The sequence below is a fragment of the Porites lutea genome, chromosome 12 (assembly GCF_958299795.1).
Source record: "Porites lutea chromosome 12, jaPorLute2.1, whole genome shotgun sequence".
Lineage (NCBI taxonomy): Eukaryota > Metazoa > Cnidaria > Anthozoa > Scleractinia > Poritidae > Porites > Porites lutea.
The window spans coordinates 8324784-8343134 of record NC_133212.1 but is presented as its reverse complement, the minus strand read 5'-3'; the positions used below and the strand labels follow the sequence as shown (position 1 = coordinate 8343134).

Below are 18351 nucleotides of genomic sequence, written 5' to 3'. Positions count from 1 at the left end.
GCAGTCTACGGTCCTATACCAAGACCCAAGAGCCATGTGTTTTCAGGTTAAAACCGGAGGTTGCTTTTCACGAGATTCTCAGCGTATCACTCAGAAATGGGTAGTTTCGAAAACGAAGCACTCGAAAACGAAGACCGAAGCACGAAGCACCCAAATCTCGAAAACGAAGCACCCAAATCTCGAAAACGAAGCACCCAAAACTCGAAAACGAAGCCCCCTAGATCGAAAACGAAGCACCCAAAACTCGAAAACGAAGCACCCTAGATCGAAAACGAAGCACCCAAAACTCGAAAACGAAGACCCCTAAATCTCGAAAACCAAGCACCCAAAACTCGAAAACGAAGAACGTCCAAACTATTTCTAGAATGTTACTGTATTGCCAGTGAAAGCCAGTTAAATTTGCAGGCTTGAGTCGATGATAGAGAGCTTTAGATTCTAAGACGAGTACGAGATTTTCTTAGTATTAAGTGGTGCTCGCGCGCGAACCAGCGTCATTTTTGCGGGAAAACGTGGTAGCCGTCGTCATCACGAGTCTTAACGATAATATCGAAGCGGCGAAAACAAGAGAACAAATGTCAGAAGTTTGATAATTTTGCGATCGGGAGGGGGCGTAACCTCCTGCATATCCAATATTTTAGACTGCAAAACAATCGGTTTTTTTTCTCAAAATCGGTAAAGAAGTCGGTAAAGCGTGGCGCGAGCCTCACACTCCGTTTTCAGCCTCGTTTCAGAGCTTTTGTGTTACTGCTCACGCGTACTTGAATACGCCAAAATCTGCTGACGGACAGTTTTGAAGTCTACATAAACATTTATGTGTACCGACAAAATGCATATTAAGGTAAGATGTATCAAGTATAGCGAGACTAATAATAAAATTAATACAGTATATCCTATCTAGAAAAGTTCAGTTAAACAGTTGGCAGGCTCTTATAAAACCTTGGGATGGATTTTGTGGACCTTTGGAGGTGCGGACACATCCGCTTCCTCCACCTGATTCAGGTGCTTCGTTTTCGAGTTTTAAGGTCTTCGTTTTCGAGATTTGGGTGCTTCGTTTTCGATCTATGGTGCTTCGTTTTCGAGATTTAGGGATCTTCGTTTTCGATCTAGGGTGCTTCGTTTTCGAGATTTGGGTGCTTCGTTTTCGATCTAGGGTGCTTCGTTTTCGAGTTTTGGGTGCTTCGTTTTCGAGATTTGGGTGCTTCGTGCTTCGGTCTTCGTTTTCGAGTGCTTCGTTTTCGAAACTACCCTCAGAAATGACCACAAACACAGATCAAGTTTAAAGGCCTTTAATTTATTTTAAAGAATGACATCAAATATATAGAAACTGACAAAAGCTGGACATTTGTTTATGAAATAGGCCACTGTCGATATATCCATTGACGTCATGTCCTGAGAACACGAAGAAGAAGAGTGATGACTTTCGTTTCTTCTGGTTTTCTTGGCCTGGCCATGAATTTGGATAATAGCACGATATATCAAAATGACCCCTTTCATACCGAAGCCCCTACAATATTTTATCTTACCCATGCCATTCAAAAATTTATTATTATCATTATAAAATGAAGCAATATTGTTAAGTCAATACGTAATATGTGTTATGTTCTTGCTACAACCATTGAAACGTTCTTGCTGGTGCTGACTTCGTTCCTGGTGTATGATCCATTAAGTGAAAGAATTATATAAATGATGCAGATCGAGGAAAGATATCGGATGAACGCCGAGGCGGATACCTTCCTCCGCGTTGCTGAGCCTGACTGTGTGTGTCTTTAGAGAATAGTGTGTTATATATACTAACTTCCAAACCAGACCTTAGTTGCAGAAATTGTCACAAAGGTTCCTGCATTACTTATTGTATTGGCACCATGGAGAGGAGAAGAGTGATGTCACGTTACCATGGTAGCACTATTTCTGGAAGACAACAAAACCAACGACGACGGCGACGGCAAGGAGAACGGCAAAAGAATATGTTTATATTAACAAACAACAACTTTGCACGTGCATCACGCTATTTTCTACATTTCTTTGCCGTCTTTGCACCACTACGACATAAAAATTCCTAATTTCACGAGCCTGCTGTATCGAGTAGGTGACCACAACACAAAAATTGTCGCTTCCTTTTTCTAAACTTAGATAACGATAGATACGGTCCCAAAGAAAATTTCGCCAAGATTTGCCAAATTAAATGAAAATGAATAAGATCAGGGAAGTTTGAAATAGTGCGAATAGACTTTCAAGTGACTTAATCGGTTTTTTGTCATCCAAACATTTTGCTACCATGGCAACGTGACTAACGACTTCTCCTTTCTATTGGTCGGAAATTGAATGTTATTTTTTCCGAACTGCCCTGATAAACCGAATCTTCACGTGGGTTTAAAGAGATCTGCTAATGACACCATTTGAAAAAACACAAAAATCTAAACTATAATCACTATAATTATTATTCAACACCAGCAAAGGTCTCTACAATACTTTGGCTTTATTTTCTTCTACTGGCAATATTGTTATGGTGAACCCAGGTGCCTTTTATCACCTTACTCCTGATCACACCTTTTTGAGTCAATAGTTCGTTTCTCCAACATGGCATGACATGTTTATAAGTGGCAATGTTGTAATCTAACCTAGCCAATTGAAACGTTCGTAACATTGAATTGTAGCCACGGAATTATGTGTTAGGTTATCTGGCGTCTGAGGAACTCTGAAGGCAATGATCAGCCACACTATACCGGACAGCCCTTGTACCGACACGAAAAAAATACCGGATTTTGCTTCTGTCAGTTCATAAAAGGGAACGGTGATTTTCCGGCCATTTTTGTTATGGAGCGAAACTGCGCCGCCGCCGATCTTGAAAAGTGGATCATCATATATCGGATAGGTTTCTGCAAGAGCCATAATGGGACAGAGAGGGAATCTTAGGGCGTTGGCCGGGATATGTGAATTTCACTAAAGTTGTTTTTAGAGGTTGTAATTAAACGGAAGTCTAATTCCTGGGACGTCCGCTCATTTTAATCGATTGTTTGAAACGTCATGAAGTTCACGCGCGACTGCCTCAAAGCAAACAAGGCAGAAAGTTGTAATGACAACTGTTGAATATTGAACACGACCTTTTCGAGTCAGATTTACAGGCGTCTAGATTTCGGCATCAATATTTAGATGAGCCTGATGAGCACATTTCAGTTCAAGAAATTGAAGTTAGCGTTCCTACTCGCAAGCGTAGGATAAGCGATAATTTGTCCGAAGAGGACTAAAATTCTGTTTCCCTCGTCAGAAAGCCGTGAGTAGAAGTCCGCTTACTTGCGCCAATTTTTTTCGCGGTCTTTGACTCTCGTTCCTCGTTCTTTTCTCCGAAACCGCACAGAAAGGCTTGCTACGCAGGCTAGTCGGCAGGATTGGCCCTCTGATCCAAACTTAACGCTCTTTGTTGCGGCTAAATAAGGGTTTTAGGTCGTTTAATTTTCTCCAAAGTGCCTCCTGGATCTGAATAACTAAAAGCGATTTTCTTTTGTCCGCGAATGTGATGGTTTCCTGCAATGTTTAGACACGCTGGGCCCACAACCTCGAATGTCAAATGAACTTGACGGGTTTTGTTTGCGTCCTCTGCCACTGGAGAAACAATTTTTAGATATAATGTTCTGAGCGTCGTGTATTTCTTCGATTAGCCATTAGCTTTCGATTGGTTTCCAAATTTTTCATGACTTGTTGTTAGAGCTGTTCTGATACGAAGTTCTGACACATGGGACGAGGTTTCCTTTCTAGTCTTTTTTTTTTTTCAGCACCTCTGCTGCTTGCCTGTTTTGATTTTTGCTGTGATTTGCTTGCATTTTAGCGTTTTCGTTCGAATTGCGCGTCGAGATCGCTTCCCTGGAATTGACGTTTGGCTTCTTTGAGAGTTTTGTAGGACGATTACTCCCACTCCTCTGTTTGCATTTTGCTGTTGTTTATTTCTTCCTGCCGAGGTTCCAGTACCGAAATTGAAATTTCCTGATTAAGATCGCTGTCCGCGGACCGATTCCTCCTAATAAACTGATATATCATCTAGCAAATCAGTCATTTCCAACGAAATCGTGGAATCTAGCTCCCAATCGGGAGAACCTTTCAAGAGAAAACCATTTCCTTTTGTTTACAAAATCACTTTGGTCGATAAAACGCACCTCCATGCGGGACGCCATTATTTCTTCACAGAACCGAATATAAGTTTGAGGGACCTCTCGGGAAACCAATTTCCGATTAATTCAAGCGTTTAATTGGTCTAAAAATAACTTTGGTGAAATTCCCATATCCTAAGGGCTAGACTGGGCGTTTCCGTCTCTGTCCCATTATGGCTCTTGGTTTCTGCCACTTTTCGTCGCAGTGTGAAAGGGGTTTCAAGTAAAATGAGTAGGAGCGAGCATCGGCTGGGACCCACTGATATGAAAGTATATTTTCAGGAGAGAGGACTGTGATTTAGTACACCAAACTGGCCTCTCGGCAAACCGGCCGCTCAGGTGCAATGTTCGATGTGTGTGGACGACTTGTTCCAGTTCTATACGGATACATTTTCATGTCGACAAGAAAATCTATTTCGAGTATAGTGTGGACAGGTTAAAAAAGTAAAAGAAGCAATCCGAACTACTAACAACTTAATAGTCATTTGTAGAGAATGAACCGATTTTAGTCACTACAATTGTTATATTACCAGTGCTATTCATTATTTTCTCGATGTCTTTCAAATGAAATGAAATATTATTAGGTATCTTATTGTAATAACCCGATAAACATTTGTGCTCGTCATCTCAGTCCTGTTCCTTGCTGGGCGAGGAAACTCCCATATGAAAATGACGCGGTTGCTTGTCTCTCTTAGACGTAGACATTGCAGATTTTGGTCTCACTTTAGCTGTGCATGACAAAAAGCCAATATTTTAAACCATAAATGTATCGCTTAGCCCCCTGCAAACGGACGTAACTTTGTTGACCAACAACTCGCGACGTTGTTCAACATTGTTGGAAGTTGTTGCGTCCTTTTGTGCGTAGCTTTAGGGTTGTGTGGAAAGAAATATCTATATAGAACAAGACGGCGTTTAGAGAGTGTTCTACTGTGGCTGTCATTTGTGATCGTAACAGGGGGGACTGGTTATGAATACTGGCAAACAGTGAAGATGAAAACAACGGTTTCAGTTTATGGGTATAGTTTCTTGGTGTTGCGGACGGTGCAACTGCAACTATTAATCTACTTATCCGTCAAGTATTCCCCTATGCTTTCATATTGGAGCCCCACACCTTCCCCCCGAGACCCCTATAACAATCTAAAGAAGAAAAGGATGCTTTGACAAAAATTAAACCATAGAGACCCTACAGAAATTACAGCTTCGTTTCAAGAGTACTAGTTTTACTGGTGTTAGTAGCGGATGCCTCGCGGTAACATGGCTGGTTCTGATCCAATAGTCTGAAATAATAGTAAGGGGTATCTTCCGTCATCATCTCTTCTAGTATCGGTATTAGTTGAACAAATGAGGGTCGTTCATTTGGATCCTCCTTCCAGCAGTCCATCATCAATTTGTAACTGTTGGGAAAGGAAGCCATAGTTTAAAATACTACTACACAAAGATGTCTCCATTTACTTTGAATATTGAAGACACTTATGTTCTATAGGCTCTTTTTAGAATGGGGTAACGTAAAGGAAAGATGCGCGCTGTAGTTTCCACTCCTTGGAAAAGGCTGACAATTTTAGAAGAAAAAACTGTTTGAAGAACTGTGTAAATATTTCTTCATCATGCCCTCTTTTCGGACGTCTTTTTTTATTTCTATTCTGACTTACATTTCGTCACTGCACGTGTTGGGTTTCTCCATCCGATATCCAGATTTAAGTAAACTGCATAGCCTCATAGGGGTTATCCTAGGGTAAGGAGTACCCCCTAAAATAACAAAATAAAGATCAATGCTGTCTCATCAATGATTATCAGGCTTTTCTAATTTTATATTTTGAAATCGTTGGTGATCCCTGCAACCCGATTGGCCCTCAGCAGTGTGATTTATTCACAAATTACACTATATTTTGTTCTAAATCGCGTTATTTATGTTCTAAACCACGTTGCACCGTTTTGCTTTATATCGCAACATTTCTGTTTCGAATACAAAATGAGATGTAAAAGCCCTTTTGTTTCCGCTTTTCAAAAGGCTACTTGATCTGCCCACAGGCGGGTCCTTCCTTCCGCCTCTTGACCCCTACGTAAGAGTTGCCACCCTTCACTCTATCCAACATTTCCGCTCGAGGTCTTCCAGGTGGTTTCTTTCCTGATATTCTTCCCTCAGTAACTAATGGGACATGATCACCATGTCGTAGGGTATAACCAAGCCAGACTCTCTGTCTTCTGTTGATAACAGATATGATGGCCCTCTCCTCATCGTCACGCCTCAATACGTCTTCGTTACAGACCTTGTCAGACCAAGTAATGTTTAAGACCTTTCTCCAAAGCCACATCCCACAGCTCTCCAGCCTTCGCACGTCCACTTTCTTGAAGGTCCATGATTCGGCTCCATACAGAAGAGTAATCAAGTCAACAGGACAGTCTTTATAATTCTCTTCTTCAGACAAAGGCTGAAGGCTTTTGTCAGCAGTTCTTTTCTCTTAGTAAACGCGTTCTCGGGCTATTTTCGATGAAATTTCTTTCGCTCCTCCCCGGTGATTGCTATCCTAAAACTGAACAGTCAGTTTTTCCCTAACTACTTTCTTGGGGGATTCCTCTCAATTTCCTCGGGTATAGGAAAATGATTAGAGTATTACTCTACCAGCATCAGTATACAAAGATTTATAAATCTAGCTTACCCATGGTGGCTAGTTCCCACAAAACGACTCCAAAAGACCATCTGCAATAAAAGGAAGCAGATAAAGAAATAGCAAGAATTAAATTCATAGAAATATCAATTTTGTTTATCTCGCCCCATGGATGGTAATCCAGGAAATTTTTGCTCGGAGTCATGGACTTTGGAATCCGGAATCCTGCTAACTATGAAATTCTGGAATCTAAGCCTTTTGAAATCGGGAATACACTGAGTTGGAATCCAGAATCCAGTATCTGGAATGCGGGATGTGGAGCGTGGAATCTAGGATCCAAGATGGTCTCAGATTAACTTGATCGGCTCAAAGTTTCTATTTATATATCTTATTTTCTAGTTTCACGCCTGGAACAGGCTAATGTTTTCCAAACACTTTAGTGTTTCCTTAGAGATAGAGTGATAACCGCTACTGTAGACAGTGTCATGATCAAAATTGTGGTCTTTTTTTTTTTCAGACAGTTCTAACAGTACATTGCACTTCAACGTCACACTACATCACAGGAAGCCTAAGCTTGGCCTAACTGTGACCTCATTAACTATACTTACACGTCAGTCTTGAAAGTAAAAATGCCGCTCTCCAACGCTTCAGGTGCCATCCATTTCATTGGTAGCTTGTTTACGCTCGTAACTTCGTATATCCCACTCTCATTTGCGTGGCGTACCAAACCAAAATCAGAAATCTTCACCACTCTGTCCTCACCAAGTAGGATATTACGGGCTGCCAGATCACGATGAATGAATCCTTTGCTGGCTAAGTATTCCTGGCAGAGAATTAATGAAAATGAATTCTCAAACAATTTTTAGTTACCAGATACCTTTAGATCAACACAAATTTCCATTTGATTGGTCAATATGAAAGTAAAATGGAACCTCGATTTTACAATACGGCAGGGGGATAGCAGTTTAATCGGGATATTGTTGTAAACGAACTCCCGATTTAACGATTTGGTGGGAAAAGCAACCAAGTGCAATGAAACGTCTGTTCCAGGCTCAAAGATAGCCCGCCACCGCCCCCTTTTTCCTAGATCACACGTTTATATTTTTGCCGGTGCCTTACGATTACGCGACATCCCTACTAACGAGAGCCTGGAACAGGCTACTGCAAGCTGTGCCGGACAAATGGTCCAGAAAGCGGGAGGAAGTGATCGTCGGTCCATTCATGAAGAATGGAGGGAGGATTTCCGTCACAGCTGTTGGAAAACGAAGAAACAAATTAAGGAATTGACCAAGAAATCCCCGCGACGTATACTTTTCAGCACAAAAAGCCGTCGAAGTTGAACAAGCTAAGTGAACTACAGTCGACTCACGATAATTCGAACCCTCGCTAACTCGAACCAAAATGGATTTCCCCTGGATTTCTTTCATACATTTACTGTAATTTTACCCTCGGTAACTCGAATCCTAGATAACTCGAAACTCCCGCCTACTACAAGTAGTTTTTATTTCCCCTCAGATCACTTCCATACAATTTTACCCTCGATAACTCAAAGGAAGACCGTTGACACCTGTTGACTTTTAATTAAATGTTGTTTTTCAGAGACACTTGGGGTGAGTGGAATCAAGCCTTCCTGGGACTGCCAGGCCCGAAAAAGAAAAAAAACCCTATTGGTTCTTACTATACTGCTGATTTCTATTTCAAAGTCACCCAAAACGGCATACTAAGTGAACATTATTCATTTAGAGATTTGATTTTTTAAATTAAAGATGTTCATTCATACGAATGAATAAACAGCAGTTATTGGATGAGGCAGAGTTATGCGGATCGAGGAGGGTGATATTTGCGAAACCCAAAAGCCAAATATACAGCTGAGCCACCAGATATATCAATTTAGCTTACAATAGTTAGCAAATACCATCATAGTGGCCGTTCCCTTAGCTTTAGCCATCAGTTCCACTTGCAGACCGTTTATTGTACTTTCCAAGATTCCGATTCCTTGCTGCTTAGTTATCCAGTCCCGAAAACAAATTTAACCATTGCTTTTATCTTTTCTCTACTACCCTTTTCTTTTCCTCTCCTTTTTGCTTTCTATTTCCTGTTCTTCCGTGAATGTGAGGGGCGTAGCCAGCCCATAGCCCTGTAGGCCCGGGCCTTCGAATTTTTGGTTTGACCACTCTACCACTTCTAATAAATTATGAGTTGTTGGGATGAGCTAAAAAAGCGCAAGAGCTCAAAGTGTTGGTGACGTCAGTGCGTACTGTTCATGCGTGCAGTTTTCAGGATATGTGGAAATGAAAGTCAGCCAGGTCTACAACTAGTCGAAAAGCTGGCTACGTCCCTGTATGTCAGGCTTGTATGATTCAAATGAAATAACTGATAGTTTAGCCTTATTCCGGTCATTTGGCTTTACACACCTTTTCGAATAGCCTGTTCCAAGCGTTGAGATAGTGGAGAGCGGTGCGAAGTAAAGAAAGCTCCTTCACTTTTATTTTTTCGCGCTCCTTTTTACTTCGCACCGCTCCCCACTATCTGAACGCCTGGAACAGGCTACTTTTCGAAAATACGAACAGACCTGATTTTTCAATAGGTACCTTCACAACGGCTCCATGTGATTTTTAGGCTTCTCGGGCTATAAAAAAGTCGTTGTTGACTTTTTTTTAAATCAAACGGCTCAATTTTATATGAGTTGTGTTTCAAGAAAAATTCAGCAAGATAGTAGTTAGCCCTATTATGGTCTGTTATAATTAACGCAGCAATTTGAATGCTTGAAAAATCTGCCGTCTGCCAGATTTTTGTGCTTTGCAAACGATGTCGAAAAGTTCTTACCATCCCTTTAGCAATCTGCCACGCATAACTTAGAACTTCTTCCCCAGAAATGTCTTCTTCATCATGTTCCTTGCTCTCACAGCTGCCTTCTTCTTTCTCGATGGTTATCTTTTCTTCAACGTTTCTTAAAGGCTCAGCAAGAGTGAGCTCTTTTTCTTTGGAGAAATGGGCAATACTGATCGAAGGTAACACCATCACCGACGTAACCGGTCCCTCTCCCCCTTCATTTTGTAGAAATGACGTGTTGACGTAGCCACTTTCTTCTTCCCCCTTGTCATCGTCTTCCTTGTTTGAGCAGAGAGGTCCCATCTCAGATCGAGGAGCATCGTTAATTACAATTCCTCTTTCAACGTCGTCCAGGTCGATTTTAATTTCCTTCGTCTCGCTGGAATGATCACCACCGTCTTTTCCACTTTCTCCATTATTTATTTTCCTGTTCTCCTCTTTCAGGTTTTCATCTAGGAAATCTTTTGTTTGCAGGTTACTGGACACCAATTTCGGCCTCTCAGGAACAGGAGGCTTAAGTCTTTCAACGACATCGCTTTGACGACTCTTTTTTATTGTAAGCTGCAAAAAAATATTGAAATGAATTCCGTCTGATCATGGAACAGTTTTGTCAGCAGAAATAATTTCAACACTATCAGTTGGTTAGCCGAAATATTTTTATGTGAATTGAAAGATTACTTGACCGACGTTAAAATGAAAATCTAGCCAGGAATACCTTATAGGCCAACCTTCTTTAAATCATCCACGGAAAATTCAAATGGATTAAACTGCAATAGAAACAAAGCTTTTCTTCTGCTTTGTTACAATTTTCTATGACATTTTAAGATACACAGTCCCAAAAACAAGATGTGTGCTTCTTGATATTTGGTTTGACCTAATGCCACTTGTGACGTCATATCTCGTACAGAGCTTTCGGGACGGACAATCATTATCTCCACCAAAATGTTTTGAAGGGTTTTTTAAAAAGAAACTTTTCCACTACGTCGGTCGGAGGGTGGAAAGCAAAACTCTGGTGTTATCCGCTGATTTGAAAAACTCATCTTGCCACCATTGAAAGACCGTGGATTGAAAAGCTGACGGGCATTTTGAGTGGAAACCCTTTGCCTGCTCGAACCAAGGACGGTTTATCAAATGACCGGAGCTCAACTACGGTGAACACATGGCAAAATGAGAGAAAAATAGGTAAATTACTAGAATGAAAAGCGTTTGTTGAAATAAGCCATTCTTGTCTTGTTACCATGTTCAAACAATAGCGTAGCTCCCCCATTAGTAATCCCGTGATTCATTCTGACCAGAAAAGGTTAACGGCGGAGGGGGGTACTCTAAAAAATTTCGAATAGTTGAGACAAGCGAAAACCAATATAATATTAAAGACCCAAACATGGAAAATGAGGCCCAGTTCGAAAAACAAAACCTGAGAATTAATGGAAACAGAAAAAAACCTCCTTAAATCGCGCTCCTAATCAGCTCTAGGGTAAAGTTCAGTTTTAACGGATCTATGATTTGCTTCTCGTGTGTTGGGCATTAACGCACGTGAATTTTATCTGATAGAATCAGGGGCGGATCTAGGGGAGGGTGCAGAGGGTGCGCACCCCTCTCCTCCCCTGAGATGACCTGCGGTTTTCTAACACTACTGGAATTCTGCCAAAAAACAAACTATGTGGTTTATTGGTGTTGAAGTAGGGCAAGAGACGAGTGCACCCTCTCCTAAAAAAAATCCTGGATCCGCCCCTGAGAATAACGGTACCCTATCTAAGGATCCCATCGGCAACACTGCGCCAATAAGGGCAACAAGGAAACCAATTTAAGGATGGAGATCCTCATCCTATTTGGCGGGAGTACGCCATTGGGGAAACGCTCAAAACGTCAATTTTTTTTTTCTTTTCTGACCACCTACAACTTCCCTGAGAAGAAATTAACACTACCTTCTCACTTAGGGAAAAATGTAGCTTAGGGGAGGGATAGGTGGGAAGTTTCCCGGGAACCTTAACTGATCCTACCGGGGCAAGCTTGACTTTATTAACTCAGTGTTGAACACAAATTTTTGTGTATTTACCGATCTTTGTTTTCAGAATACATGAATAGCATCTAAACAGTCTAGCTGTATAAACCGCGTTTGGAAAAATACGAATATCCGGTTGCATTGACATCTACATATTTAAGTTCACCTCTGTCTTTGAGAACTTAAATTGCACGTAACATGTACAAATTCACACATCAAGTTGTTTAGCATCTTATTATTTTTACTGAAGACGATGGTTTTTAGACGTGTGTCTGCCTTAAGAGACCAAACAATGTAAGAAAAAGAACATATACACGCAGCAGGATGTTCATTAGAAAATTAAAGTACAGCACAGAATACTAATGACGTCAGATGACTAATTTGCAATGTTTGGCTGACTTCTGCCATTTTTCATGGTTAAAGTCAGACAAATTGACATTTTAAAGACAAACAACATTAAGGAATTTGTTTGTCCGAGTTTGAGTTCTATAAATGATACCCGTGCGCAGCGCTATTGCGAATGGAGAGCAGGTATTTTTAAACAAAAGGCACAAAAGAGGGCAGCAAATTCGTATTGGTACAGCTGATAAAGTAATGATACCTGTTGCCTTTTGTTTCTGAGCCATTGAAGAAGATCTCCGTTTGGAACATATTCCATGATTAACATAATGGGAGGTGATTGGATCCAGTAGCCGAGCATGCTCACAATATTAGGGTGTGTCCCAACTTCCTTCATCAGCTCAATTTCCTGAACTAACTGCCTTTTGTCCTGCTCCGTGGCATTTTCTGAAGAAAAAGAAAGACATCTACAAAAAATCTATAGTAACCGTGAGCTACGTAAATACTACAGGATATCAGCTAGTACTAAACAACTAAAACCAGATGTAAAGAAAAAAAAAGCAATTAATAAAATGAAAGTATATTTAACCAGTGAAAGTAAAACACAGTCTATAGTTAAGGTCCTAATTTCTGCTTGAGAAAAAAATCTATTTATTAAAAAAAATGGTTCCCTAAGTTAAGTGACTTAGATAAAACAATGTCACAAAGAAAAGAGCCGTCAGTTCTCTTCATTTAGCGATCACCAGGTACGACATGTAGCATGATGTAAGACTGGATGATCTTTTAGTCCGGAAACTTGTCTCTAATTCTAGACGCCACGTTTGGTGTTCTTTAATTGCTTCCCTATTCTCGACCCATGGGCACTTCATCTCCAGTAATATGACTTTCCTTGAGGACCGTTGAGTGTACATTTGTAATTCTAACGCATCTATCCAATTGGCTCACTTTCATTGACTCTGCATAGATAGGGACGTCCCAGTATGCTTTTGTAGGTGGGTTTCATAAAGGGTTTTCGGCTTACCGTCATCGTCATCACTATCATCATCATCATTACCATCATCATCATTATCATCATCAAGCTCTAAGGCGCTTTACAATAAACTTAAACGACTACAAAGCAACAACTCGTTAGATTACAAAAAAAAATGTTAAAACTACGAAATAAAAATAACGCTAGGAAGTTTTTAAAGCTTTAAGATTGCTGTTGGAAGAACGAATATTCATATATATTTTACACTGTAAGTACTCTGGAGAATCATTCTAAAGTTAGGGCCACATGATCGTCCGATAAAATTTTAACCTTGATCTGGGTGTCACTAACAAGTTCATGGTTGATGATCGTAAACTCCTAACAGGTTTGTAAGTTTGAAACAAATGATGATTATAAGTCGGACTTGGATAATTTAAAATCCACCACTCATGCTCCAAGGGAAGCCAATGTAATTCTCTAGGTAAAGCAGTAAAGTGGTCATATTTACAACGACACATGCGATCAGAGAAAGTTCTCAACTGACTGAAACCTGTGAATAACGTATTTCGGAAGACCAAAGAAGAGAATTCGAACGACCAATCTACACATTACGAAGGCATGCACTAACATTAAATTTTTGGTTTAATAATTTGATATCGTGTCACAGCCCTCACAACCCATTCATCGTCAGAATAGTCAAAGATAGGCTAGATTAAAGCGCTATATACTTTTCAATACATTTAATGACACATAATCTCGAGCCTGCCTAAGACCATTTATAACACGACTAACCTTGGAGCACACCTTATCAATGTGCTGGTCTCACTGAAGGTTTTTATGTCTACATTGATATATTCATTACAAAACGTCTATCCGACAGTCGATTTAGCGGAGGCCCGCGGTGACACTTTGGTTTGGTAAATTGCAAACACTCAGGGAGGTCATTGATATACATAGGAAAAAATAAAGGACCTAAAATGGACCCCTGAGGTACATCACCCTGTTACTGATTGGGGTATTGAGATGCTGTTTTACACAATATAATATTTGCTGCCTACCGGATTAAATAATTGAAACCTGTTGAGAGTCACTCCCGTAAATCAGTTTAGCATTAAGACGTCTGCTGAAAGAATAAGTCATCTTTTTGCCATATTCTGAATTCACGCACCTCGTAGAACTTTTGTAGCAACAATACGTCCCTCATGCAAATCCAAACTGTGATCCTTGCGTTTCGAGGATGTCATCTTTTCAGGTAGCCCCTTCATCACGCTCTTATAAACTCTTCCAAAAGCACCTCGTCCCAGTTCCTCAATGGTAGTAACCCGTTCGGGTGGCACTTCTAGCAACATAAGCTCAGTTATGACCGACTCACTGGATGAAAGTGCACATTAAATGTAAATGAAATTTCTCGTCATAAATCATGGGCTTGTGGTAGTGCTTAAATCAGGGAGAGCTTCCTAGTTGATACAATTTAGTCAAAAGTTACACTGCCTTAACCTGTAAGAAAGGTCACTTGTGGCTTTCATCATTAATTTTTAAGGGAAGGGTTTGGTACGTGTGCAATTATTATTTCAAACTTCAGGGGCGTTTATTTTAGATTCATGACCATTGTGACCTTTATGATGGACATCACAAACAGCCCTCTATTACAAATATCCAAAAAAAAAAATACAATTAATTTTGTCAAACATGAAGTCTTCTACACAACCAGCCGTCACTTGGGCCGTCACAGAAACATTCTCTCCAAAATTACATTACTTAAATTTACGTAAGGAGGGGCTTTGCATGACGACCCCCAAAAAACACAGTACACCTGTACACAACAGTGTGAACGTTTGGTACAATGTAAGTTAGTTCCTGTTCGTTCACCTTCGCCCCACTGCACATTTTTTAGAGAATAACCTTATTAACGTATTCCTAAAAAAGCAGTTGTAAAAAAAGGAATATTTCATGCCACCAATCTAACAAACGAGATTGGAATAACCACGTCCTGGCTTAGACTTTAACAAAACTCTATGTGGTTGCGCGGTTTTGTTTTGTCAAGTATAAAAAGACTTTTCTCTTTTAAAGCGCGCATATTTCAGCGACCCAAAAGCTGGTGGCTGTATAAATTATAGCAAAAATCACGCGATCAATTAACACAGCCCCCTAACTTTGGCTTTTGGCGGGAAGCTAGATTTAAATTCCTTCAAGCGGGACAAGTCAACCACTCTCGCGACTTCGTCCCTCACCTCTTCGCGAACTGATTAACCTCGCTTCGCTTGCTTTAGAATTAGTGACAAATGTTTACCCCGTATTAGTGACAAAAAGAGGTCGATTTGGTGCGAGTCTAATAATAATCGTAATCCCGATGGTTATTCAGTTTCGACATCCCACCTCCGGTGTATAATTTCAATCTCAAATCTCGCCCGATTTCGCTTAAAATCAGAATCCGGTCCGGGATCCCGTTCTTTAAATAAGGAAAATCTCGGATCCCGAAAAACGTTTTGGCGACCTTTCTAAAGAACAACTTACCAATTCCTGATGGCTTGGAATTCATAGGCACGTGTTCACCCTCAGCAGCTTTGTCCCTGTTTCTTCGACGAATATAGAGGACGACTACCACTACAATAACAGCAACCACAATGAGCGGAACAACCACCCCTGCTACAACAGCGACCGTGTTGTCCTTGTTGGTGGTGAATATGATAAACCCTTCGTTCTCGTAATCATCAACAGTATGAAAAGAACGCTGAAATACAGCGTACTTGGTATCATCGTCAAGCTTTCCGTTTAGATACTTCACAACTAGTGAAGCAAAACAAAGAAAACGTCACAGTTAGAGAACCATTGTTCTGTGTTTTAACTCTTACCATGAGAATATCTCGCAGATGGGCTCTAAGCATACCCACCGAGCACTTTTTATTTAGCCGGAATTTTAGGGAGATTTTTTTAGTAGCAAAGTTGAGATTGTAAAGGCAATGAGTCGACAGTTTCACAGTGGGAATACAGTAACGGTTGATCAATGCAGAAATCAATTCACAAAATGCAGGTATTGCTAATTGCCTGTAACTGCGTTATCCCAGCCAAGCCTTTTGTTTTGAGCCCGGAGGAGGAGTGGGTAGGGAACTAAAAAAAGAAGATTGGTTCGGGGATGTGTCGACGAGGCCTTCAAACCTTGATCCTGGTTAAAACAAAACCAGCTTATTTCGCTTCCTTGTTGGACAAGAGACTTTTTTGCATAGCCCAAATATACTTTATTTATAAAAAAAAATCTCCTTGGTTTCTTCAATTTCGAGTGTGAATGCATTTTGGACTTGTAAAAACAGATATCACCATGCATATAGATCGCTCCCTATCGTATTCCCTATCATATTCAACCTTGTTCAAGGCATTCGTTACAGAACGATACCTTATTCACGACACTAAGGTTATGGTCACACTATACCGGGGGTCCATTGAATAAAATTTTACACGTGTAATTACAAGTGTAGCTATTGTTTTCAGACTCTAAAATAATGGATACACTTGTAAATTATACGTGTAAAAGTTTTATTAAAGCTATCCAGCATAGTGTAAACACCTATCCGATATGTGACTCTCCCTTTTAGAGATCTTCGCGACGCAGCTTCGCAGCGTCACATAAATCGCACCGCCATAATCGTTCTTATGTGTGAAAAGAAGCTTTATCAGGTAGAGTGTGAACGTAGCCTAAAAGTGAAATTTTAGACGCTGTTCAAGACACAATAGCGAGCTTAAGCAACAACGACGAAAACGGGAGTGAAAACATCACTAAAAAATGAATTTGAGCCCTTTTATACTTATGCGTCTATTTCGAACCGTTCAATTCGTCAAATGTAATGCTTTATCCATGTTCAAATAGAGAAATAAAAATCTGTCGCCGTATGTCCACATCCTCCACAAAACTTCGCATTGGGAGGTTTCACGTCGTAGTCGTGCAGCAGACGTCAAAGAAATGTACTAAAAAGCGTGATGCACGTGCAGAGCTGTTGTTTTGCTCATAAATTCGATATTTTATTTGACGTTGTCGTTGTCGTCGTCGTTGCGTAAACTCCCTATAAACACGAAAACCATGCCCTGTTTCGTTCGTGTCACATACCCCTCTACGCCAAATAAGAGAGTGACCCCAAGGTTTAGAGCCAACTTACCGACAGCTCTGCGTTTCCTTTTAGAGTCGGTTACACCATTTCGAGAGTAGTACTTCCCGTCTCCAACTGGGAATTCTGTTGTGAACAGACCCTTTAGAAACTCGGCTGTAATGTAAGGCTTTCCTTCCTCTCGATCTTTGTAAGTCAGGCCGACTGTTTCGTATTTTGCATCCGCAGTGTTTCCCGGATCATCTTTTTCTTTTAATGGTGTGACAATTATCTGAAAATAGCTATAGAAAAGTAATAGAGTGTTTAAGCTTCACGTATACGGCAAACGGCAAACGTCAGATTCAAGTTGAGAATTTCTCAAAATAGAAAATGACCAGATAAAAACAGCTCAGAAAATTGTCATGGATAAAAAATTGCGTGAAACTACTATTTATTTGTAGAAATATAAACGGTAGGCCACAAACAAAGGGGAAACTCGGTCTCGTGGTACAAATTCTCGTTTGGCGTTTGACGTAAACGTGATGCTTAACCTCTCTAATATCATGTACAGTTAGATATCGATGGAATTATTCCCCCGAAAGCGGTTCCTTCGGGATCACATGAAAGTTAGCTCTGAAACTGTTTAACGACAAAGTTTCTAAGTAGGCAACATCGCAAAAGCTACGTCATAGTGCACTGTGACTCGCGAATTATTAGCACGACAAAACAGCCCACACTTTGCGACGCCACTTCTATGGTTTCTCTACGAAATGACGTCTGAGGAATGACTGCAGAAATCTTTTTAACGGCTCATAAATTTGCACAAATAGACGTTTTCCCTTTTGGGCTTCTCAAAGATATAAAAAAACCACTTCATTCACTTCATTTATTTAATAAAATGAAACTGGATGGATCAGTTCTAGAGTAAAGCAAAGTACATAGCGGACTTACTTAACTTTTTTGCCACTGCTTAAAGTTTCCTTGTTTACGAACGGCACTTTAACTTCATTTGTTCCGATGGCATCATCTTGAGGCGGTGGTTCGGTCGGCACGGCTAAAAAAAACAAACAAAATAAATTTACTTACTTAGAAGTGTAGAATTAATCCATTTTTCTTCATTCATAAGCACTCAAGTTGAGAACATCAACAAGAGCAGTTAATGACCAAAAAACACGCTTCACTGGATAGTCATGGTTATTTCATGATTTCTATATACTTGACTAAATTCATATTGACAATGCGGCGTGAGAAATACAACAAATAAGCCACTTCTGAGTTCTCCCAAGTTCATTTTTCTAAAGGAAGGCCGGGAAGTCGATGTCTCCCAAAAGAGAAAAAATATATATGAAAAGAAAAGAAAAGAAACAGCAACAACGACAGAACC

General features: G+C 40.3%; 1 protein-coding gene and 1 long non-coding RNA gene across 2 annotated transcripts; both read right to left on the bottom strand.

Annotated features, from left to right (window-relative positions):
• Positions 1-5548: 5548 nt before the first annotated feature.
• LOC140922006 (fibroblast growth factor receptor 4-like) lies at positions 5549-14789 on the bottom strand. The gene is made up of 6 exons (XM_073372028.1): positions 14060-14789; positions 12184-12368; positions 9575-10141; positions 7357-7571; positions 6800-6840; positions 5549-5888 (listed from the first exon to the last, which is right to left on the bottom strand). Exons 1-6 carry the CDS (start codon positions 14238-14240, stop codon positions 5788-5790), a joined length of 1290 nt encoding a protein of 429 aa, XP_073228129.1. The 5' UTR covers positions 14241-14789; the 3' UTR covers positions 5549-5787.
• A 622-nt stretch (positions 14790-15411) lies between these two features.
• Positions 15412-18034, bottom strand: LOC140922010 (uncharacterized). Its single transcript, XR_012164053.1, has 3 exons — positions 17919-18034; positions 17040-17269; positions 15412-15678 (listed from the first exon to the last, which is right to left on the bottom strand). It is a non-coding gene; the product is annotated as an uncharacterized lncRNA (long non-coding RNA).
• Positions 18035-18351: the final 317 nt, after the last annotated feature.

Bases quoted from the DNA above. Each gene is read 5' to 3' on its own strand.
- LOC140922006 (XM_073372028.1), bottom strand. From the start codon at position 14,240: ATGTTGCTAGAAGTGCCACCCGAACGGGTTACTACCATTGAGGAACTG. The intron at 10,142-12,183 runs GTATCATTACTT...ATTTTTTTGCAG, and splicing joins TCAGAAACAAAAGGCAACAG to CTTACAATAAAAAAGAGTCG. The intron at 5,889-6,799 runs GTAAGCTAGATT...TTGTTATTTTAG, and splicing joins GTGGGAACTAGCCACCATGG to GGGGTACTCCTTACCCTAGG.